The 22100-nt window shown below is 34.2% G+C and overlaps 1 protein-coding gene across 13 annotated transcripts in view; it reads left to right on the top strand.

Annotated features, from left to right (window-relative positions):
- Positions 1–22100, top strand: part of Mia2 (MIA SH3 domain ER export factor 2) — a 166234-nt gene that overhangs the window by 98354 nt on the left and 45780 nt on the right. For 12 of the 13 annotated variants that reach the window (XM_040275089.2, XM_040275087.2, XM_040275086.2 and 9 more), the window contains 4 exons: positions 3134–3192; positions 4303–4531; positions 5812–6003; positions 6908–7181. In XM_040275089.2, coding sequence (XP_040131023.2) covers positions 3134–3192; positions 4303–4531; positions 5812–5978 — 455 coding nt within the window. In that variant the 3' untranslated portion in view covers positions 5979–6003; positions 6908–7181. Of the gene's footprint in view, positions 1–3133; positions 3193–4302; positions 4532–5811; positions 6004–6907; positions 7182–22100 lie in introns of those variants that run through there. The other variant, XM_040275088.2, reaches the window with a different exon arrangement.

Genomic DNA, 22100 nt, shown 5'->3' with positions numbered 1-22100 from the left:
TATATTATGGCAATTGGTTTGAGCACTATGGTAATGGGTTTCTTCTATGTACCTCTGATGATAAACTTTATTCCATGGCTATTTAAAAAATTTTCCAGGGGCTCAACAGTGGGGTGCTTGCCTAGCATGTGCGAGGTGCTGGGTTTGATCTTCAGTACGTAAAAATAAATAAATAAAACAAAGATGTTGTGTCCAGCTATGACTAAAAAAAAAATTTAAAAATTTTCCTGTCCACTTACATATATCCTGTTTAGTAAGTAGAGAAATTAAGCAAATGTGAATGTATATGAGAAAGTCCACCAGAAAAACAATTTGGGTACATATTCTATTAATGATTTAATCAGTTACCTTGCTACAACATTTCATAAGTAGATTTAAGTAACAATTACTGAGCAATCTACTATTAGTCAGGTATCCTTTTACTTAAACTACCTCACAACCATTTACTGAAGTTAGAAAGTATATGTATCTAGTGTAGCAATCAAGAGTATTACATAGGGGGCTGGAGATGTGGCTCAAGCGGTAGCGTGCTTGCCTGGTGTGTGTGTGGCCCGGGTTCGATCCTCAGCACCACATACAAAGATGTTGTGTCTGCCAAAAACTAAAAAATAAATACTAAAAATTCTAAAAAAAAAAAAAAAAAAAAAAGTATTAACATAGGGTCTAGGGTTGTAACTCAATGGTAGAGCGCTTGCCTAGCAAGTGTGAGTTTGATCACACTTGGTTGGATCACACTGGGTTTGATCCTCAGCACCACATAAAAATAAATAAATAAAAGATATTGTACCCATGTACAACCCCCCCTCCCAAAAAAAGCATTTTAAAAAATGTATAACATTAAGAAAGCCAAACAATTTTTTAAGAAGTGGAGTATTAAAATTAATTTATTGATAAGAGAATAAATTACCAAACGAAAGGAACCTCTATTATATCCTCTAATACACACACACACACACACACACACACACAAACACAATGTATGTATAATATGCATATATTATATATATATATTTTGGGGGACATTATCCACTGAAGTATTTGTTTCAGAAAATTAGTAATTTTTTGGATAGTGAGCAAAGAAGCAAATCTAGAGTCTATGTTTTTGTTATTGGTTATAATTAAGATAATTTTTTCTGTTTGGCTTTTGAGGTTGCTTTCCCCCAGTAATTCATGTTCAATATGTATATGCATGATTAACATTCATTTCTTAGCTAATGCTGTTTAAAATTTTTTACTATTTTCCTTTTTTCCCTATTTGAACAATAAATAATTTATCAGATTATTTTAAGTGCCTACTATTTAGGAGATACCTTGCATAAAATGCAGTATATAGTAAGATACAGTCTTTGCCTATAAGATGTTAATAATTCAGTAGGGAGAAAAATAAATATATATGTTTATTTATTAGTACAAGTCAGAATAGTAAGTCCCAGTAGAGAGTATGCTTTGTTCAGTGAAAAGGAGAATTCCCATCTAGTTGAAAGAGCAGAAAAACTGTATTAAGGGGGTATCATTAAAGCTGCTTTTCAGGGAACTTGAAAAACTAAGCATGAGCAAAAAATGAAAAAGGTAGCACAAGTCATAGCTTGATACATATGCTCTGCTGATACATGTATACCAGCAGTATATAGAGAGCGGATTCACTGAACAAAGTAATGATTTATATCCTAGATAGGAAGAGTGGAATGGTACTTCTTTTTGAGTACATGGTATTCATGTACTCAAAGGTAGATAATCTAAAAATGAATTGCTTTTTTTCTGAAATTTTGCATTTAATATTTTTATACCATAGTTTACAGTGAATAACTAACCACAGAAAGTGAAATGTTAGATAAGAGAGGAACTAGTGTAACGTAAAATGAGGACTAATTACATCTATTTTAATTTAGTACATAAATAGATTTTCAGATGTTGGGGAAAATAATTTCAGTGGATCAGTAGTTGTTGCAAATGAATTGCAGTAAAATGAGAGCAAAAGGGGAGAAATTTAGAACAATATATACAGAATAGTTCTTTTTTTCTTATGAAAAGAATAGTTCTTGATTGTGAAGAAGAGAGGGAGCTACAAAAGGATTCTCTTTTTCTTTCTCAGTCTTAAATAGGAGAGATTAGAACCTAGCAGAAAGACAGAAAGAAGCCCACAGAGAGGGGAAGATCCCTGAGGAAGCTGGAGGGAGAGGGATTTTGGACTCTGGATCATAGATTGTCTAGAAGGATCCTTTTCCATGATAGTAGGAGGAAAGATCATAAAAATATAGCTGCAGCATGTTTATGTTTATCACAAACATTAAAGGAGTGTACCATGCAATTTTGAAGAGAATGGAGATTTGAATTGCTAAGGAGAAAGCTGGCTTAGAAGATGGAAGTATGCTGCTGGAAGTATGATAGAGTGGTGCCAGACCACATAACTCGTTTTTTTTTTCCCACTCCTGGCAGTACTAGGTGTCTCAGGTATAGGCAAAGTACAGGAGTAGAGACAGAGATCTGGATTAATCTAAGCTTGAAATGTTTTGAAGCACAGCTGAAAAATGACTGTGCTTCTGGCTGAAGTGATTGACTTTGAAGTCTACTCAATTAGGGAAAGAAGGGAAGAGAGAAGACTAGATGAGAGGACTGGAAGCCTTAAAGACATCCAAGGACCGATGTAGAGTGACTAAATGAGAAAGCTTAGAGAAATAAGGTAGATGTGGCCAGAGAGAAGTTAGCGTTTATTCCTTGGGGACTGAACTGCTTTTGATGATAAAGTCCAGGAACATTCATTTAAAAACAGGGGCTTCAAATGGCTACACTATATCACTTGAGGAAGGAAGAAAAGGGAGGGAGAAAAGGAGAGAAGAGAAGGGTGCTACTTCCCATATGTCTCCTTATGATGCTGCTGCTGTAGGGTTGCTTAGGAATCAGCTGGAGAAATCACTTGCCATAGACTGTTGCAGAATTCTTTCTGCCAAAGTTTTCATGGCTGTCAGGCTGTACTTGGTGCCTGAATACAGAATGCAGGTGTCAAACTGGTTTCTTTGCCATCAAGGGTAATGAGAAAATGTCAATGTCCTTTGTGATCTGGAAATAATCTACATATGTAGTGATAAATCATGTATTTTTCATGGTTTAATTATTTTCATGGTTTAATTTCTAGATGGGCCTATGTCTTTAGAAATGGAATCCAGTACAAATGATACCAAAGATGATCTTGATGTAAGTATTGAAACTGGAATTTTATTCATGTTTTCAAGAGTCTTCTAATCTCTTTGCTTACTAGAATAGAATATAAAGCTGCTTCTCTCTTTTAACAAATAAACTTTCTATATAGCATTAAAGCTTCTTATTTTCTGAATTGTAACCTGTGGAGATAAAGTACAACTTGCAGGCCAGAGATTTGAGTTAGTTTACTAGTTGACTACAAGATTAGATTTCCCTCTTTGATTTTAACCTGAGTGTCATAAAGTAGATGTTTTAGTCAGCTTTTTCACTGCTGTTACTAAAAGACCAGACCAGAACAACTGTAGAAAAGGAAAAGTTTATATGAGGGCTCACAGTTTCAGAAGTCTTAGCCCACAGAAGGCTGGCTCCATTCCTTGGGGCTCAAGGTGAGACAGGACATCATGGTGGGGGAGAGTGTGGTGGAGGGAAGCAGCTTGCATCATGATCAGAAAGCAGAGAGAGAGAGAGAGAGAGAGAGAGAGACAGACAGACAGACAGACTCCACTCTCCAAATACAAAATATATACCCCATAGTCACACCCCTAATGAACCACTTCCTTCAGCCATACCCTACTCACCTCCAGCCACCACCCAGTTAATCCCATCAGGAATTAATTAGCTAATTAGGTTAATGCTATGGCCCGATTATTTCTCCTCTGAAACTTTTTGCATTGTCTCACATGTGAGCTTTTGGGGGATACCACATCTAAACCGTGACAGTACACTTTTGTTTACCACAATTACAATATTGGTTTTGGATACTTTGAAAATATATGCATCTTGTTCTTTCTTGTGTTTTAATATCTGCTTGATAAAAGATTGTAATTTTGATATTCTTGGACTATATCTGTTTTATCTTTAACCAGAATATACTTTATTGATTGAAGTTGTTTTCTGTTAAGTTAATAAAATACTTAATAGTAGCTAAAATTTAGCTGTTGGTTTAAGTGGAAAACTGAATCTTTCTCTGTAGCTTTCTAAGACTGTCATAGATACTTTCTGTACATGAGCCTATGTGCTTTCTTCCAAACCTAAGATTTTTAGGAAAGCTATTGCAAGTTTTGTTGTTGTTTTTAGTGACTGTAACTTGTCAATTTGTTTCAGAATTCAAATGTGCCTGATTCATCTCTGCCTGCTGAAAACCAAGCAACTGGCTCTCGCTTTGGTTTTTCACCTCTTCCTCCAATCCGAGGTCCATTGTTTCCAGTGGACCCAAGGAGTCATTTCATGAGAAGAGGACCTTCTTTTCCTCCACCTCCTCCACCTCCAGGAAACATGTATGGAGCATCCAGAGATTATTTTCTACCTGGCCCACCACCCCCTCCATTCCCAAGTAGGTTTTTTTTTTTTTTTTTTTTAAACTTAATATGTGCTTTGCATAGTAAATCAGATGATAATTTTTCTATTCTGGTAGTAAATAGTACAGTGGAATAATATTTTTTTTTTTAATGTTTAGTGAAGTGTGCCATTACTTTTCCAAATAAAAAGGCAGCCAGCCATCAGTTGACCATAATAAGGCTTCAGGTATAGGCAAAATAGAGCCAGAGATCTGGATTAATCTAGGCTTGAAATATTTTGAAGCATAGCTGAAAAATGACTTACAGGGTAAGGGTATTAATTACTGGTTGAAGTGACTGAAGTGATTAAGCTTGATTTGTCTTAATGATGTGGAATTATTTCTGAATGTGAGTAATCCAGAAAGTCATTGACTTTTTGCAAGTCTTATATTAAGACTAAAGTTATCTGTATATTATTTGTTAGAAAATATTTCAACAGTTAAAGTAATCATATTTCAGAATTGAAATTAGTGGCTGAAGTATTTTAAAAAGTTTTTTTCATAAGTAGTAGTCTCATATGATCCTATTTACTTAACACCTAAGATGCATTTATCATGTTTGGCCTATTTGTTGATTTATTGAAATTTTTTCATGGTCTTATATATGAAAAAAAGAATTCTTTGCTTTTTAATTTTTTATTGTTTTTAGTTATAGGTGGACACTTTTATTTTATTTTTATGTGGTGCTGAGGATCGAACCCAGTAACTCATGCATGCTAGGCAAATGCTCTACCGCTGAACCACAACTCCCTGTCTGAATTCTTTGCTTTAATAGTCATACTTTACCATTCAGAACTATAGGTTACTGCAGAATAAGTTATGATTACCAAATAATAGACAAAAGCATATTAGTTTTCTGATGTAGTCATTCTTCTATTCTCTATTTTTAGTTAAGATGAATTAAAATAAATTTTGAGGAATATTAAGACAGTTGTTGGTTTAACTGGAAATGTTTTAGTATAGTATCAAGTCAGAATCACTAATCTGAATATTAAGTCTGGGAAACTATTAATGTTTTTAAGTCAGTTTTGCATATTTTGAAATAATTCTTTTCTCTTTTTTAAAAAAAAGTTAGGATAAATTGTGTTTAAAATTAATAATATTATCATTAATCATATATAATTGAAGAAAGTGTATTTTTCTCAATGTAAAATAGATCAAATACTTATTCTTTTGACACCATTTGAATATAAAAATAGGTGTTGGAAGTTATAAATATAATAGGGCTATAGTTACAGTTTAAATTAAACATGTCTTTTACCAATCTCTTTAAACAGTGAGAAATGCTTATTCACCGAGGGGTTTTCCTCATTTTCTTCCCCCAAGAGCTGGATTTTTCCCCTCACCCCCACATTCTGAAAGTAGAAGTGAGTTCCCTTCAGGGTTGATTCCGCCTTCAAATGAGCCTGCTACTGAACATCCAGAACCACAACAAGAAACCTGACAATATTTTTGATCTCTCTTCAAAAGTAATTTGACTTATCTCTTATTTTTAGTTTAAGTAACTGCTGTTACTTAAGTGATTATACTTTTGCTCAAATTGAAGCTTAATGAAATTATAATTCTCAGGATAGTATTTTGTAAATAAAGATGATTTAAATATGAATCTTATGAGTAAATTATTTCCATTTTATTTTATTCTAGATAGTATAACTATTTTAATTTGATGAATCCACTATTACATAAACAATAATGGGAGTTTTATATACATAATCTTGCACTTGGGATATTTTAAACCCCCCAAAAGACTATCTTTATGCCAAGAAATATATTTACTATGATTGTAGCAAATGTGAAAGTAACTTTATGCTTAATGAAATAATTTTAATTGATTTAAAGTATTGTTTGGCATTGATGATAATAAAAATCAGCTAGTTTTTCCATAAATATGGCTCCATAAATTAGCTTTTTTTTCCTTGTACCAATAACTATGATGTGGGCCTTTCTGATTTGATTATCTTACAAATGGACATAAATGACCCAAAGCAATAGCATACTTTTAATACTTTAAATATATTTTAAACAGTCAAAATTGTTTATAGTGTAAAGAAAATCAGGACACTGTCTAATGGTGAACTTTTGATCATCTATGGGTTGTTTTTTTTTACTATTCATTTTAATTCTTAAGATCTTTACTATTTTCTGTGGGGCATGTTGGATTTGATACAGGATAATTTGACACATATTGAAGCAATGTGTCATTTTGAGCTTTGGACTCAGTATCTTTAGAGAGTTTTAGGCTTGTGTCCTATTATTAGTCTTGTGCAACCAAATGATTATGAAAGGAAAGACAATGAAGCCCAACTAATAAGTATCATAACACTCATAAGCAATTGGTTGTTTTTAGTTATTTACTTGGCTTTTTTTTTTCAGTGGCAAAAGACAGAAGATTAAATATTCTTGAACCACAGCAGTGATGCATTTATAATTGGAACACTTCATGCTAGCATTTCTCAGACGTTATTTGGAACCCTGGTCTTGTGAAGTATTTCTTTTCTTCTTCCATTACCATCCCCACCTTAGAGAAAAAGGGTAGAAAGAAAGATTGGGTAAATCTTGGGTAAAATAAATGCTTTGGGTAAAATATTAAGTGAAATGAGAACTGTAGAAACATGATTACATTAAAGTTTGTTTGCTGTGGTCTAAATGTGTCCCTTCAAAATTCATGTTGAAATTCTAACCCCCAAGGTATTAGGTGCTACACACCAGAATGCTGACTCAGTGACGTAAAACAAGTCAGGTGAGAAAACAGACAGGAAAGGCTTTTATTAGTCCTTCTCCTAAGAGAAGGGAGATACAGCACTGACTGGAGAGTGTCAGGCTGGTTTCCCTAGTAAAAGAGAGCCAGTTTTATTCTGGTAAAAGGGCTGTTTGCATAAGGCTAAGGTTTAGAAATATTAATTAGCTTTAGGTACATTTCACAGGTGTGTTTTTCTTTTTCTATGAGTGTACTGTAACTCTAAGAAAGGCATGGTCAGTTGTCCTGAAGTCAGATGTAAGTTTTTTATATCAGTGCCACATTCTGTGTAAACATCTCTGTCTTGTGATGAATTGCTATAGCTGTTAAGAGAACACATAAGTGGGAAATAGAAGAGAGCATAAATCATGGCAAATAACAAAGGCCCTAGGAATGTCCTGTTTTGATGGCTCCTCAATTTTTATCTTTTATGTTGTTTGTCCTTGAAGAGTCATGGCAAGAGCATCCTGGCCCAGAGATACACCAGGTCTTTGAAGCTGATAAGGCTGTTCTTAGGGTGGTGGGCAAGGCACATAAAAGCATTTAATAGCTAACAATCTATGAATTAAGGTAGGAGAGCATAGGAATAAACTTATTGTCTTTAATGTCTGTCAAGTCATGAGTTATGGTGCTCTCTAACTGTCTGAGTATTAAGAGTTAGTGGCTCTTGGGATAGAATTGAGTCATTAGGGTGGAACCCTCAGAAATGGGATTTGTGCCTTTATTTAAAAAGGCCCATGGGAGTGTTATAGATTGGATATGAAGTATCTTCCAAAAAGTTTATGTGTTAGAAACATGATATGTAACACAGCAATGGTCAGAGGTGAATATTTAGATTATGAGAGCCATAAACTGATCAAAGTAGTAATTCGAATGGATTGCTGGATAGTAACTGTGGACAGATTGGGTCTGGCTGAAGGAAGTAGATCACTGGGGGTGTTCACTTTGGGATATTTTGTCTGTAATTTCTTATGTGTGCCCCCCACCCGGGTCTCTCTTTCCCTCTCTCTGTTTCTTGGTGACCATAAACTGAGCAGCTTTCCTCCTCCATCATGATGTTCTCTCTCACCTTGGGCCCAGAGCAATGGAGTTGGCTGACCATGGACCAAACTCCAGAAATCATGAACCCTAAATAAACTTGTTCTCTTAAGTTGTTCTTGTCAGGTATTTTCATTAGCACAGGGAACTTAACCCCTCCTACCATGTAAAGATGTGGCAAGAAGGCATTATTTGTGAGTTAGAAAGCTAACCATCTCTGGAAACCAAATTCATTAGCGTCTTTATCGTCTTGGACATATTTGCCTCCAGAACTGTAAGAAATAAATTTCTGCAGTTCATAAGTTTACCCAGTTCATAGTATTTTGTGACAGCAACTTGTGGTCTGCTATAACAAAAAAGCTAGATTTCAGAGGAAATAGACTGTTTTTTAAAGATGGAATGAAAAGTACAAGAGAAATAGGAAAGACATTATTTCGAACATTCCAATCAATTGAATTTTTTGTTTGTGCTAGAAAAGGGAGGCCTGTCATGGCTTAAGGTAAAAGGAAAGGATGGAGAAGGAGGCAAATCAAACAATAGAGAATTGGAACAAACTGAAGAAGCAAAATCATTGGGGAGGCAGGGAGAGTATAGAATAAGAATGTAGTAGAAGTTAGGAAGGCTTGCTTGCTGTAGGCTGAGTAACTTATCGTACTTGGACTTATACAATAAATAACATTTAGTTTTGAAATATTTTTATTAAAGTAATATAAAAATTTGAAACAAATCAAATAATAGAATGTATCTTATCTTACTTTTTATCCTCAGCTCTATGTCCTAAATAGTCTCTCTTGTTTATTTGGTTTTAAACAATTTAAGATTGTAAAAATTTCCCAATTCTTAATTCTGATGTTCTAGAATTTTGGAAAATATGCTTATATCTCTAATTCCTCTTTTACTAAATTGATTTATCAATTTGTGGCTTGGTTCCTTGAGATGGAAGACTGTGATTTTGGTAACAATCTCTGTTAATATCCCTGCCCTTAGTTCTACTTTCCTTCTTCTTCTACCCTGGCCAATGTACTACTTTCTGTTAGCTATACAGTTATATTTTCAAGTTTGCTAATAACTGTATTATGCATGCAAGTATAGCCCTTCTGTAATTGTTCCATAGTTGATCTAAAATTTGGAAATCATTAAATAGCACTTGTGTTGATATAATCATTTAAATATTATTCACTATTATACCAAATTATGTATTAAGTTTGTACTTTTGTACAAACTTTTGTTTATAAGTTACAGTGACATAATTTCTGGGTTACTCAGAAGAGAATGCTTTGGATCTTCAAGGTCAAATCAGTAATTTTTTCTTAACTTTCTCTTTCTTCACTCATTCACCAATAATAGCCTAAAATAATGATAATTTTAGTTTGCTTTATCCTTGGACAATTTGGCCTTGGGGCCAGTACTCACTTCTTTATCATATCCCAATTTTTAAAAATTATTTATTTGTTCTTTTTAGTTATATATGACATCATATCCCAAGTTTTAAAAACTTCTTTTCACATCTTTTCTTTTGAACTTGTGTGTGTGTGTGTGTGTGTATAATTTTTTTTAAGGACTTTTGTTCTGGAGAGAGCCTTTGTCCTCCTGCTGCAAAACAGACTGTTTTCTTTCTAGGCCCATGAAGAGAATCTGCTCTTTTACAGATTTTTTGGGATTGCTCTCCTGTTCCATCTGGATCCTAGACCATCTGTCCTATTGGATTTTTTGTTTGTTTTTAAGTGTCTTATTTTGTTGAAATTCACTAGAAAGGATATATGGAATATCAAATTTGTAAATTTTTGGTGTTAGTTTATTTGGATATAGAATTCTAGGTCAGACATTTTTATATTGTACTTTTTATATCAGTTAATTAATATCATTATGTTAAATTTTAGTGTCCATTGTTGCTGATGAGAAGTCTGATGAGAATTTTATCCTCTTTCTTTTGTTGATAACTCAATATTTTTCCATATAAAAACTTAAAAGATTGTTTTCCTTTATCGTAGATGTTCTGAAATTCACAGTGTGGTGCATCTATATGTGAGGCTTTTTTATTCAGTGTGGTGCATTTATATGTGAGGCTTTTTTATTCAGTTTGTTAGTTTAGGTTCTCTGATAAGCAGCTTCCAAGATGGAATTGGACATTGAATGAAGACTGAGGAAGAAACACCATGAAAGATTAACAGGAGAATTTAAAGAATTATGGGGAAAGAAGACTGTGATTCAGATGTGATATCTGTGAATGGGAAGAGGGAGGGAAGGAAGGAAAGTTGGATAGGAACAGTGTCAGAGTATAGTGAAGCAAAGATTGCCTTTTAACACAGTTCCTCACAGTACGAATGGTTTCTCTCTAGCTTCCCTGGTGTGTTCTGTCCTTGGCTTGGAGCAGCTCCTGGGAAGAACGTGGTTTTGGTGTGAGTGCTGAAGCACAACAGCTAGACTGTGATAGGGTGTGTTCACATGGAAAAACTGGGAAGCTGTTTGACAGAGTCTGAGAGGATGGGAGGACTAGTGACCTTTGCGATTATTACCAAACTAATTATTTGGATGTTAGAAGGAGAAACTTGTTTTTGCATCTAATACTCTATACTTTTTAAAACAATTCTATGAACGAGTTAAGGCAGGTATTTTTATTCTCCTTTTAGATATAGCCTTAGGAAGCAGGCTTATTTTTTTTTTAAATTTCTGTTTGTTCATTTTAGTTATATATATTCTTAATAGTCAAGAATCTATTTTGATATATTTATGTCTCAGAATTATCTCAGAGCAGGTATTTTTAATTTGATTTTTAAAACCAAAATTGTTTTAGAGAATGTACTTTAAAACTTCCAGTATGAACTGAATTCACTTCATTTTTCATTTCTGTGTCTGGCTGTCAGACTTTGGAGAACTAAGGAACAGACTTGGTTTGGTATGAGGTAAAGAAAATGTATAATCAGGAAATAAATGTTTTCTTGCCATGGGTTCATTAATAGGGGAGAAACATTTCTCTCAATTAAAACTTAGGAGCCTTCTGTTTTCTGAATTGCTTTTTGTTTATGGAAGAAGACTAACATTTTGGTTCTAATTAGTTGACTAGCTAAATCTTAACACTTTGCATTTGTTGTCTGTAGTGGCGTTTCACATATATATAGTGTGTGGTATTACTGAAAATGGTGCCATCATTAGTTCATACTTTATTCATTTTATTCCTTGGATAGAGTTTGTGCCGTGTTAAATTCAGCCTGATATTGTAAGGCTAACATCTTTAGTTTCTAAAGAAACTAAAAGGAGAGCATTGTTAAGATTGTGGAACAGTTAAAGAGTTGAAAAGTTAAAAAAAAAAAAACCAACCTAAACAATTAATATTTTGTTATTGCTTCACTGAAAAAAAATTACATGACTAAATTTCATTTTTTTTCATAAGATCATGAAATTATAAATCTTAGAAGAAAAGCTAATAGTTACTGGTAGGCATTTTAAATAATTTGTGGCATGTTGTTATTTTAATTAAACGGATTTTTTTAAAAACAAAAAACGGGAAGGAATAGTAAAAATTAAGTGAATTTAAATTTATCTGTAAAGCCAAGGATTAGACAAGCTGATTTCAATACTTTCAGTATTGAAATTAAATGTCTAATATGATAAATTATAATAGATTGCTTTGAGTTGACTGTTTTAAAAAATATTTCAGAGTGAGGATGTAGCTCAGTGGTAGAGTGCTTGCCTAGCATGAGTGAGGCCCTAGTCTTGATTCCTAACACTGTGTGTGTGTGTGTGTGTGTGTGTGTGTGTGTGTGTGTGTGAATGAATAAACATTTCAATTATAAGTTGAATTGGAGGATGGGGGGGGTCTAGCTTGGAGTCTAGCTAGAGTGCTGTCTAGCATGTGTGAAGCTAAGAGTTCAGTACTCAGCACCATGCGGGGGGGTGGAGAAATTGGAGAGGTCTATCATTTTAAAAATTAATTCATCATTTGCTTTAATAACTAATAAGTAACTCATGAAAACAGAAGAATGGCTAATTTTAGATTTAATTATTTCACTGAACATAACGAGAATGTAGCATTTTAATACAAAGGTGAACTAAGAATTGAGGAAGAAAATTTTATTTTTCAAAGAGATGTTTCGTAACAAAATTGTTTCCTAACTTATTATTAAAAATTTCTTTGTAATTTTTAATTGACTATCTTAAGACTTGAACACCATTCTATATATTTGCTGTGGCCAAAGTTTTTTTTTTTTTTTTCAAGAGAGAACTTTTGTTTTATTTATTTCTTAATCCTGGCAAAATTCTTCAACAGATGGTGCAAATTATGAGGTTGTGGCTCAGTGTAGCACACTTGCCTACCATTCATAAGGTACTGGGTTTGATTCTCAGCACCACATACAAATAAATAAAATAAAGGTCCATCAACAACTAATTAAAAAAATAGTGCAAATTAAAAAGAAAAGGGTCATGGAGTAGAACCAAGCCTATCTGCTTATCATTTATTGCCTTACTAAGAAACAATTGTTTCAGAAGACAGTGGGGCTTAACTTTGGTCAATATATAAAACTCTTGATAAGGTACGGCATGCCCATCTACAGTATTCATTGACATCTATCCAAACAGTCTCATGTTTTTTTCCTTCTTCATCCAGTACTACTTCTTAAAGAGTTCAGTTTATGTTTTATTTTATTGCTTTGTCATGAATTTCAAGCCTTTCAGTCTGTTTTCTCATCCTTTTCCACATCCTGTAAAATACTCATCTGATTTCTCTATTTGGAATGTTTTCTACATGCAGTAATATTAATGCTAAGCTCAATATGCTGTTCATTCAACAAATGTATATTGAGAGTCTGTAGTGTGTTAGGTATTGTTCTAAGTGTTCAGGCAATAATTGTGAACCAAACAGACAAGTTTTGCTCCCATGGGAGCTTACCTTCCATTAATAACGGGCAAACAGACTTTAACAAAGAAAATGTAAAAGAAAATTTAAACGGGTAATAATAGTGGATAGTCAAGAAAAGCCACTTTTAGAAGTTGAATTTTGAACTGATTTGTTAAAAATGAAAAAAAATATGAATATGAAAGAGAACATTCACAAAAAGGAGACCGGTGCAAGTATAGCTCTGGATGAAAAGGAGTAGACCTTTACCTTGAGGAGAAGAAAGACAGACAGCATGGTGTAGTATAATGAGCATATGTGTGTGAGATTTATTTATTTATTTGTTTGTTTGTTTGTTTGTTTACTTATTTTAGGTAGAGAGATGTGTGAGGCCAGGCCAGCCTTGAAAGGGCCATGTCAGAGAGTCAGCATTCATTCTAAGTAAACGGGTAGCCAGTGGAAAATTTTTACATGACCTGACGATATATAATCTGAAATCCATTTGTGGAGAATGAACTGAAGGGAGAGAAAAGAATGAAAAGAATGAAAGCAAAAAAAAAAGAGACTAAGACATAGTTTAACTCATATAATGGTGGCCAGAAGAGATGGGAAAGAGAGAGAGAGTGGGTGGCTTTGGGATGTATTTGTTGGACTTCCTGAAGGAGTGAATGTAGAAGGTGAGAGAAACATGGATCAATGATGATTCAAGTTTTGATATGAACATTTGGGGGAATAATACCAATTATGAAAATGGGAGAAACTTAACACATTTCAGGTAATGAAAATCAAGAATTCTGTTTGTCATGTTGAGTTGGAGATGCCTATTTTAGTCACCCAAATGGAGATGCCAAGAAAGTTTGTTTGCATCTGGAACTTTTGGAGGGAGCACATTAGGGTTAGGGAAATAAATCTGGGTCATCAGCATAAAGGTATCTATGAGAGTGGATGATGCAATTACCTAAAGAGTGAACATAGAGAAGCTTTGAAAATTTGCACAGCTTATATCAACTAAATATAGAAATCACTTAAAATTTTAATTTAGAAAACTTTGGGATACATGTAGGGGAATAAAAAAAGAATGCCTTCATGAAATGACTGAAAACTATGCCCTTCCTTTCTAAGTTGATCCTCACAATGCTTTTTCTGAGCTGAATATCCTCTGGCATGGTTTCCTCCTCTATGGGTCGGACCATTTTATTTTAATCCCTTTTAATTAAGGAGATTAAGCTCAGAGTGAGTGAAAACTTTCCTGCTTAGATTTTATTAATCTTTTGCCATTATTCCAGTAAAAGAGATCTTATCAAAGGGAATGATCTTGTCTCAGACCATGTTTTGCTCTCACTGTTGCCCACCATGGTTGTTTATTGACTGTTGTATTGCCACCTAATTTTAGGAGAACTTTGAATTCATCTATTTCTTAGGTTGTACTATAGATACATATTACAAATAGGCAGCATAATTTGGCTACATACAAAGTTAAACCCTCTCTCTGGTTCCCTTGAAAGAATGTGACTTAGGAAACCTTACATGGAATGGCATTTATTGTCTCAAATGTGATAAAATACCAGGAATAGGATTTTTCTTGTGCTAGGAGATCACTCCTAGATCACTTTGAGTAGCACAAACCATTTTAAATGGCATTTGAGAGGATTTTAAAGTATTTCAGTACTTGAAAATAAACCTTTAAGTATTTAAAAATTCTGTCTGGAATGCTCCAATAAATCAGAACACTTATAATGATGATATTAATATTTCTCCTATAATGCTAAATGTGACTTATATGTTAGAAAATATTCAGGTGCAGCAGAACTTAGCAGTATTACATTAAGATGATCTCTTACTGGGAAGTTTTTACAGTTTCTCTGTGTTCACTCCTTAGGTAATTTAATCATCTACTCCCACAGATATTTTCAAAGCTATTTTTTTTCCCCCTAAAGTTAATTTTGACTTTCTTTTTTTTACAGACCCTTTTAATTCTGACTTTTAATATCCTGTATTCTGATAGATAATTTGGTATTTAATCACATTTAATTTGTACAATACATAATGCATTAACTTTTCACACCTATGTATTGTCTTCAAAACAACTTGGTGATTAGGTAGAACAGCCATTAATATTTCTCTGTACAGGCAGAATTGGTAATATGCCTGGGTTGGAACCTGGTCTGCATTTCAAAAAGATAGATACCCTTAAATAAGCTTGCCAATATAATTACAATACCAGTGTTCACCTTTTAAAATCCCATCGTCAAATATCATGTAACATTCAGTTGCTTAATATCATCAAATATCCATTCACATTTTCTCAATTGTTCTAAAAAGGTTTTATTTTGTTTACAAAAAGGAGACCAGTGAAAGTACAGCTCTGAATGAAAAGGAGTAAACTTTCACCTTGAGGAGAAGAAAGACAGCCAGCATGGTGTAGTATAATATATAGTATAGGTTTTCCTCTTCATTTCTTCTTTTTTGCAATATATATATATATATATATATATTCCATCTGATATATATATCAGATGGACAATAATTTATTTTATTTATTTATTTTTATGTGGTGCTGAGGATCGAACCCAGGGATGTGCAAGGCAAGTACTGTGTCACTTGGTTCCAGTCCCAGCTTTCTCTTCATTTCTTAATGAAGAAACCAGGTCATGTGTGCTGTGGTTTCTCACAGTGCTTCTATGGCTACAACTTCATGGCATCATTTAACATTTCCTCTGCCCTTGTTTGGTTGTAAATTAGTTATTAGCTCTAGAAACCTTATTTTGTATTTTGCTTAAATCTTCATTTGATTATTAAATCTAAAGTTTTATTTATTATTTCATTTTAGAAAAACTTTCTCTGGGACCTGATTAATTATGCCTTTTGAATCTTTAATAACACTTTTGAATTCCTTAATAGCTTGGCCTGTGGAAAACTTAAGCATGCCTAGCCTTGTTTCTAAGAAGGGCAAATTAGTAGTCAGTTGAATTAAACTTATGTTCATTTTTTTTTCATTGTTTTTCAAATTGCTAAATATTTATACTTCCTTGCATTTTGAAATAGTTTATCCTTAGGGTGTTTGTTTTATTTAGTACTTAAATCTGGGCAAAGAAATCTTAAGGTCTCACCTAGTTGGTATTTCAGTAAAATTATAATATATTTATTGGTATATTTTCAAGGAATCTGCTATGTAAAAAGAGAATTTAATTTCCTTGTTTTGGAGAAGAGATGCCAAAATGGTCTATTGATTTTATTAATTTAGAGGAAATCAGTTAGCTAATGTGTTATATTATAAAACTGATTTTTATCAACTAGCCTTTGAAAAATGTCCTCCATTTGTTGGATGCACAGATGTAGCTAAGACAATATTTATAAAGGACAAAAATTATTTATATCCTAAGTACTTGAAAATCTCCAACAATATATTACCTCATGTAAGTAGAGTTCTTAGTTTCTAATAATAATACAACTATAAGGTAGTACATATTCTAATTTTATAATTATCTTGTCCAACAGCGGGTAGGCTAGCCACATACCAAGTATGTGTTTTTTTTTTTATTAAAACTAGGATAAAATAAAATTAGATGTAATATATTTCTATTTCCAACATGTTTTCACATATACATATTATGTATGTTTTAGACATAAATTCATGTACCAACATGACCATTCTGTTGCTTTGGGATTCAATAGAATTAGTGATACACATGCACAAAATACACCATGAGCAATTAATGCACTTCAAGAAATACAGCAAGAATCCTGGTATATGTGATAAAGTTTTAATACTCTGCATTTATAACTAAGTGGAAGAACATTATTATCTGCCAAATAGCACTATATAGTTGTAGTGTTAGAGTAGCAGCACAAAGATGGTATTATGTAGGAGTGTTGCCTTCTGGGTTCAAATTCTGCTCAGTTACTAGCTTCATGATTAGACAAGATTTTTAACTTCCTTGTGCCTCAGCTTCCTCATGTATGAAATGAGGATGATATTTATTCTAGGGTTGCTGTGAGAATCACATGTGAAAATGCTTGTGAAGTGCTTAAAGTCATGTTTAACACACAGTAAATATTTAGTACATGTCAGTTATGTTATTTCTTAACTAATTTTTCCAATGTTTTCTTAAAGAATTCACTGAAGAGAATATTTCTTGATTAAAGCCTGTTTTGTTTTTTTAAAAAGACACATTTATTTAATGTTGTGATCAGACTATTACATTTAGCAGTCCAACAGCATGGGTGCAAAAAAAAAAAAAAGAAAAGAAAAAAAAGTCTACATCAAAACCCCTTGTTGGAATGCTTTACTTTTTCCACAAAAATGGAAACTAAAATAACCTGTTATACAATTAGTCACAGGTACAGTCCTCAGGTTTTTTTGCCCATACATGAGTATTTTCTAAACCATATCTTCTTTGTGGCAGCTAGGCCTTGCCAACACTGTGCTTGGCTGAGTTCACAAATCTTGTAACCTGTTGCTTCCCTGTCACATCTCTGGCTCTCCTCTCTTGCTAAGCTTGGTTTCCTGACAGTATTAGAGCCTTCTGCCACTGCCATAGCCACTGCTGCTGCTAGAACCACCATAGCCATCTTGGTTTTGTGGTTTGGTGAAGTATTAGCGTCCACTACTTTAAGGTCCAAAGATTCTGCCTCCAAAGTTTCCACCCTTCATGGGTCCAAAATTTGATGACTGATTGTTGTAATTGCCAAAATCACCGTAGTTTTTCCCATTTCCAAAATTGCTTCCATCATTACCAAATCCATTTAGCTATCCCAGCTGCCACCATATCCATCACTACTACAGCTGTCACTAAAGTCACCATGACCATTGAAGTTCCCTCCAAGACCAAAATTGTCATTTTCACCAAAACCACCTCCACAACTACCTCCAGTTTCCAGAACTACTTTGACCTCTTTGGCTGGATGAAGCACTAGCCATCTCTTGCTTTACAAGACTTTCCTCACTTCACAGTTGTGACCATTTACAGTATGGTGTTTCTCAATGACAATCTTATCTACAGAGTCATGGTCATCAAAAGTCACAAGAGCAAAGCCCCTTTTCTTTTCACTGCCTTGGTCAGTCTTGATTTCAAAAACTTCAGTTTTCTCGTACAATTCAAAATAATCTTCAGTGTCTTCTTTAATGCCATCAATAGAGATCTTTTTCACAATTAAGTGGGCCCTTGGTCTTTGAGAATCTTCTCTTGAGACAGTTCTCTTTGGTTCCACAACTCTTTCATCCACCTTGTGTGGTCTGCATCTACTTCTTCCAGAGTGGCATAAGTGACAAAGCCTCTGGAGCGCTTTGTGTTTGGGTCTTTCATTACCACACAGTCCCCCATTTTGAGTGTTCCCCATTGCTCAAAATGCCTCTCAGACTCTCATCAGTTATTTCAAAGCTCAGCCCTCTGAAGAATAGCTTCTGCAGCTCTTTGGGCTCTTTAGGGGCCTCATTTAGACATGAAAGCAGCAGGAAGAGAGACTTTAATGATGCTTTCTTGGCAGCAGCCACAGACAGAAAAGAGTAAGCTCTAAAGCCTATTCTTTTAAACATGAATTTTTATTTTCCATTTAGGTAGAAGTTTTTCTAAAATATATTAAATGCCATCTTGTTACACATATTGTGTACATAATATATTTCCATTATAGCTTCAGGGTGTTTCATGCTGGGCATGGTGGTACATGCTTGTAAATTGCAGCTACTAGAGAGAGGCTGAGGCAGAAGGATCTCAAATTTGAGGCCAGGCTCAGTAGCTTAGTGAGATTCTGTCTCAGAGTAAAAAAAAAAAAAGAAAAAGGGCTGGGGATGTAGCCGAGAGGTAGAATGCTCCTGGGTTCAATCCCCAGTACCACAAAAACAAAAAAGCAAAACACCACATCAAAGATAGGTTTTGTATTTCAAGCTTGGCGTAGGGGTGTTGAAGTCTGTTTTAAAGCTCTTTGGCAGTGGTCTAAGGTGTTATATTCTGCCTTTCAGTTGTGTATGCTTCTATGTCTTTCAGTTACCCCTTCTCTGTCCTTCTGATGTACGGTAGACCAAGTAACCAGATGTACAGGCTTGTTAGAATTATGCTGAAAAGACAAAGTGATCTAAAAGAAAGTGGGAATGGCTCTCCTGAGTGAATTACCTTGAAGCATTAGTGCAAGGACTAATCCATTTTCATAAATCTTATACTTATTTCTGGATCCTTGGCTATACTTCAGATAGCTGTGGTCATTTTATACAGTGTCCATATTAAATATGACTAACAACAATAGTGCTTTAAAATATGATGGAGTCAACGTCAGTGATATTTTCAGCTTTATTGAGGTGTGATTGAGAAAAATTGTATATATTTAAGTGCAAAATATTTTTATACATGAATTCATTGTGCAGTGAATACAGTAATCAAATTGATATATATGTCACTACCCATAGTTACCATATTTTGTCTGTGGTGAGAACTTGAGATCTACCCTCAGCAGATTTCAGTTATATATTATTATCACTGTAATCATCATACTGTATAATAAACCCAGAACTTAACTGCAAGTTTGTACCTTTGATCAGTTTCTCACTTTTTAATTATCAGAATGACATTAAAAAAAATCTGAGTAGTGTTTGAGCACCTTGGGTTACTGTGACAATCGCATCCATGTGTGGGTTGGAGGCAGTGGTTCTTTGCCTTGGTCACATTTATATTCAGCCAGGATTCAATGTTCTATCCTTTTTCTCTGGTCACTTTTATAGTTTGAATGTTTGTGTCTTCTCCAAAATTCACAGGTTAAAAACTTAAACTCTAATATAATGGTGTTGGTAGGTGGGGCTTCAAAAGTGTTTAGGTCTTGGGGGCCCAGTCTTCAGGAAGGATTTAATGGCCTTATAAGAATGCCCTGGGGGTACTGGCAGAGTATTTGCCTAGCATGTGTGAGGAGCTGGGTTTGATCCCCAGCTCCTCAAAAATAAAGAATAAATTAATTAAAAAGGCCTTATGGGAGTGGGCTCACTCTTTCACATTTCTGTTTCTTCTGTTGCTCCTCTCTGAAGGGTGCAGCATTTAAGGAGCCATCTGGAATTGAAGGCTGGGCTCTCACTAGACACTAAACCATCACTAACTGAGGAATCAATTTCTGTTCTTTATAAATTACTCAGTCTCAAGTATTGTATTATAGCAGCACAAAACGGACTAAGACAGTCACTCTTTAGACTCAGCCAGGATTATAAACCAAGTCAATCCACAAATACGCATTTATTGATAACTTGGATTGTATTGGCATTTTAAATTACAAATTATTTTAAAAATGTAGAAAAGAACAAATAATGTAATGAGTATCCTTTTAGCTTTACTCAAAGCAAAATTTAACATTTTGCCATATTTCATAAAAAAGTTAAATAAACCCTCATACCAATCCTTGCCCTTAAGTTCCATAGTTGAGAGCACTGTTGTGAAGAGGATGTGAATATTTGTTATTTTTCAGTTAAATGTGTTCATATACAATCTGTATGTTTATTGTTCCTGCCTTTAAAAAACATGCATAAGTAATATCATTGAATAGGTCTTTTTAAAAGATGGTTTTTAACACTTTGAGCTTCATTCATGTTAGTAAATAGTTCATTTTGACTACTACATAGTATTTCACATATTAATATGCTGTTATTTATGGACACTGAGGTTGCTGTGGGTTTTCATTACAAACAATGCAGAAATAAGCATGCTAGTTCTTTGTCATATGGGCAATAGTTCTATAGAGCTATAGTTTTCAAACTGGGGAGTATTCCATCAGAGCAGAGACTTTAATTTCACCTCCCATATTCTTTCCATAGTTGTTCTGCCTAGGGATAAATTTTTGAAGAAAGTGTAGATATCTTTTCCTAATCACCCAACCCCCACATTTCAAAAGGAACTCTACCTCTCACCCAGTTCCAGATTAACTGCAGTGCATAATATTAAGGTTTATAAATTTCTGGAGCCCCAGAGAGATAATTTAAAATTATTGGCGTCAGTGGTCAAAAAGTGAATAATTGATTCTCTGATTTCTTTTAACCAGTTGGCTTATCTAAAATAATTTTAATGGTAGATGAGTTTTACCTTTCCCCCTGTCATATGGTCAGAAGTTCAAAGGAATGCCATTGCTATCACAAAATATTTTTTTTATTTACTTGTTTATGTGAAAAAAAATTACACTTAAATTTAGTTCTAACACCTATAATCCCAGCTACTTGGGAGGCTGAGGAAGAAGTATAGCAAGTTCAAGGCCAGCCTGGGCAACTTAGTGATACTATTTCAAAAATGAAAAGGGGGCTGGGGTTGTGGATCAGTGGTAGAGTGCTTGCCTTGCATGTGGAAGGCACTGGGTTTGATCCTTAGCACCACCCACGTAAAGATAAAGTGAAGGTATTGTGTCCATCTGCAATAAATGAATGAATGAATGAATGAATGAATGAATAAATAAATAAAAAGGTCTGAGAGTAGCAGAGTGGCAAAGGACCCCTGGGTTCAATCCTCAGTACTGAAAATAAAAAAATTGGTTCTAACAATTTGATAGCCAACCTAAATTTATATTTTTGATAAATTATATGTTTAATATATATAAAAACTATAGGACAAAATTGAACAGTTTTATGGATGTAAATTTTAAAATTACATGTTGTTATAGTTTGGATATGAGGTGTCCTTCCACAAGCTCCTGTGTTAATGCAGGAGGTGAAATGATTAGATTAGGAAAGCCGTGATCTAATCAGTTGTGTGTGCTGGGGCTCAGACTCAGGAAGCAAGGTTGGAGCTCAGCACATAGAAGATGCAAGACACAGGAACAGTAGACATGCTTTATTCAAAGGTGGCAACAGCCTCCAGCTTCAGGTTTAGCGTCTAGCCAGTTCCATTTTGCCCCCCCACCCCACATGAGCCATTTTCATAGGTCCTTTTTATATGCATGCCAAAGAAGGCACACTGCCAACAGGTTACATAAGTGGGCATATGCTCACAAGCAGGTGT

The sequence above is a fragment of the Ictidomys tridecemlineatus genome, chromosome 5, assembly GCF_052094955.1.
Source record: "Ictidomys tridecemlineatus isolate mIctTri1 chromosome 5, mIctTri1.hap1, whole genome shotgun sequence".
NCBI lineage: Eukaryota > Metazoa > Chordata > Mammalia > Rodentia > Sciuridae > Ictidomys > Ictidomys tridecemlineatus.
This window is presented reverse-complemented; position numbering and strand designations above follow the sequence as displayed.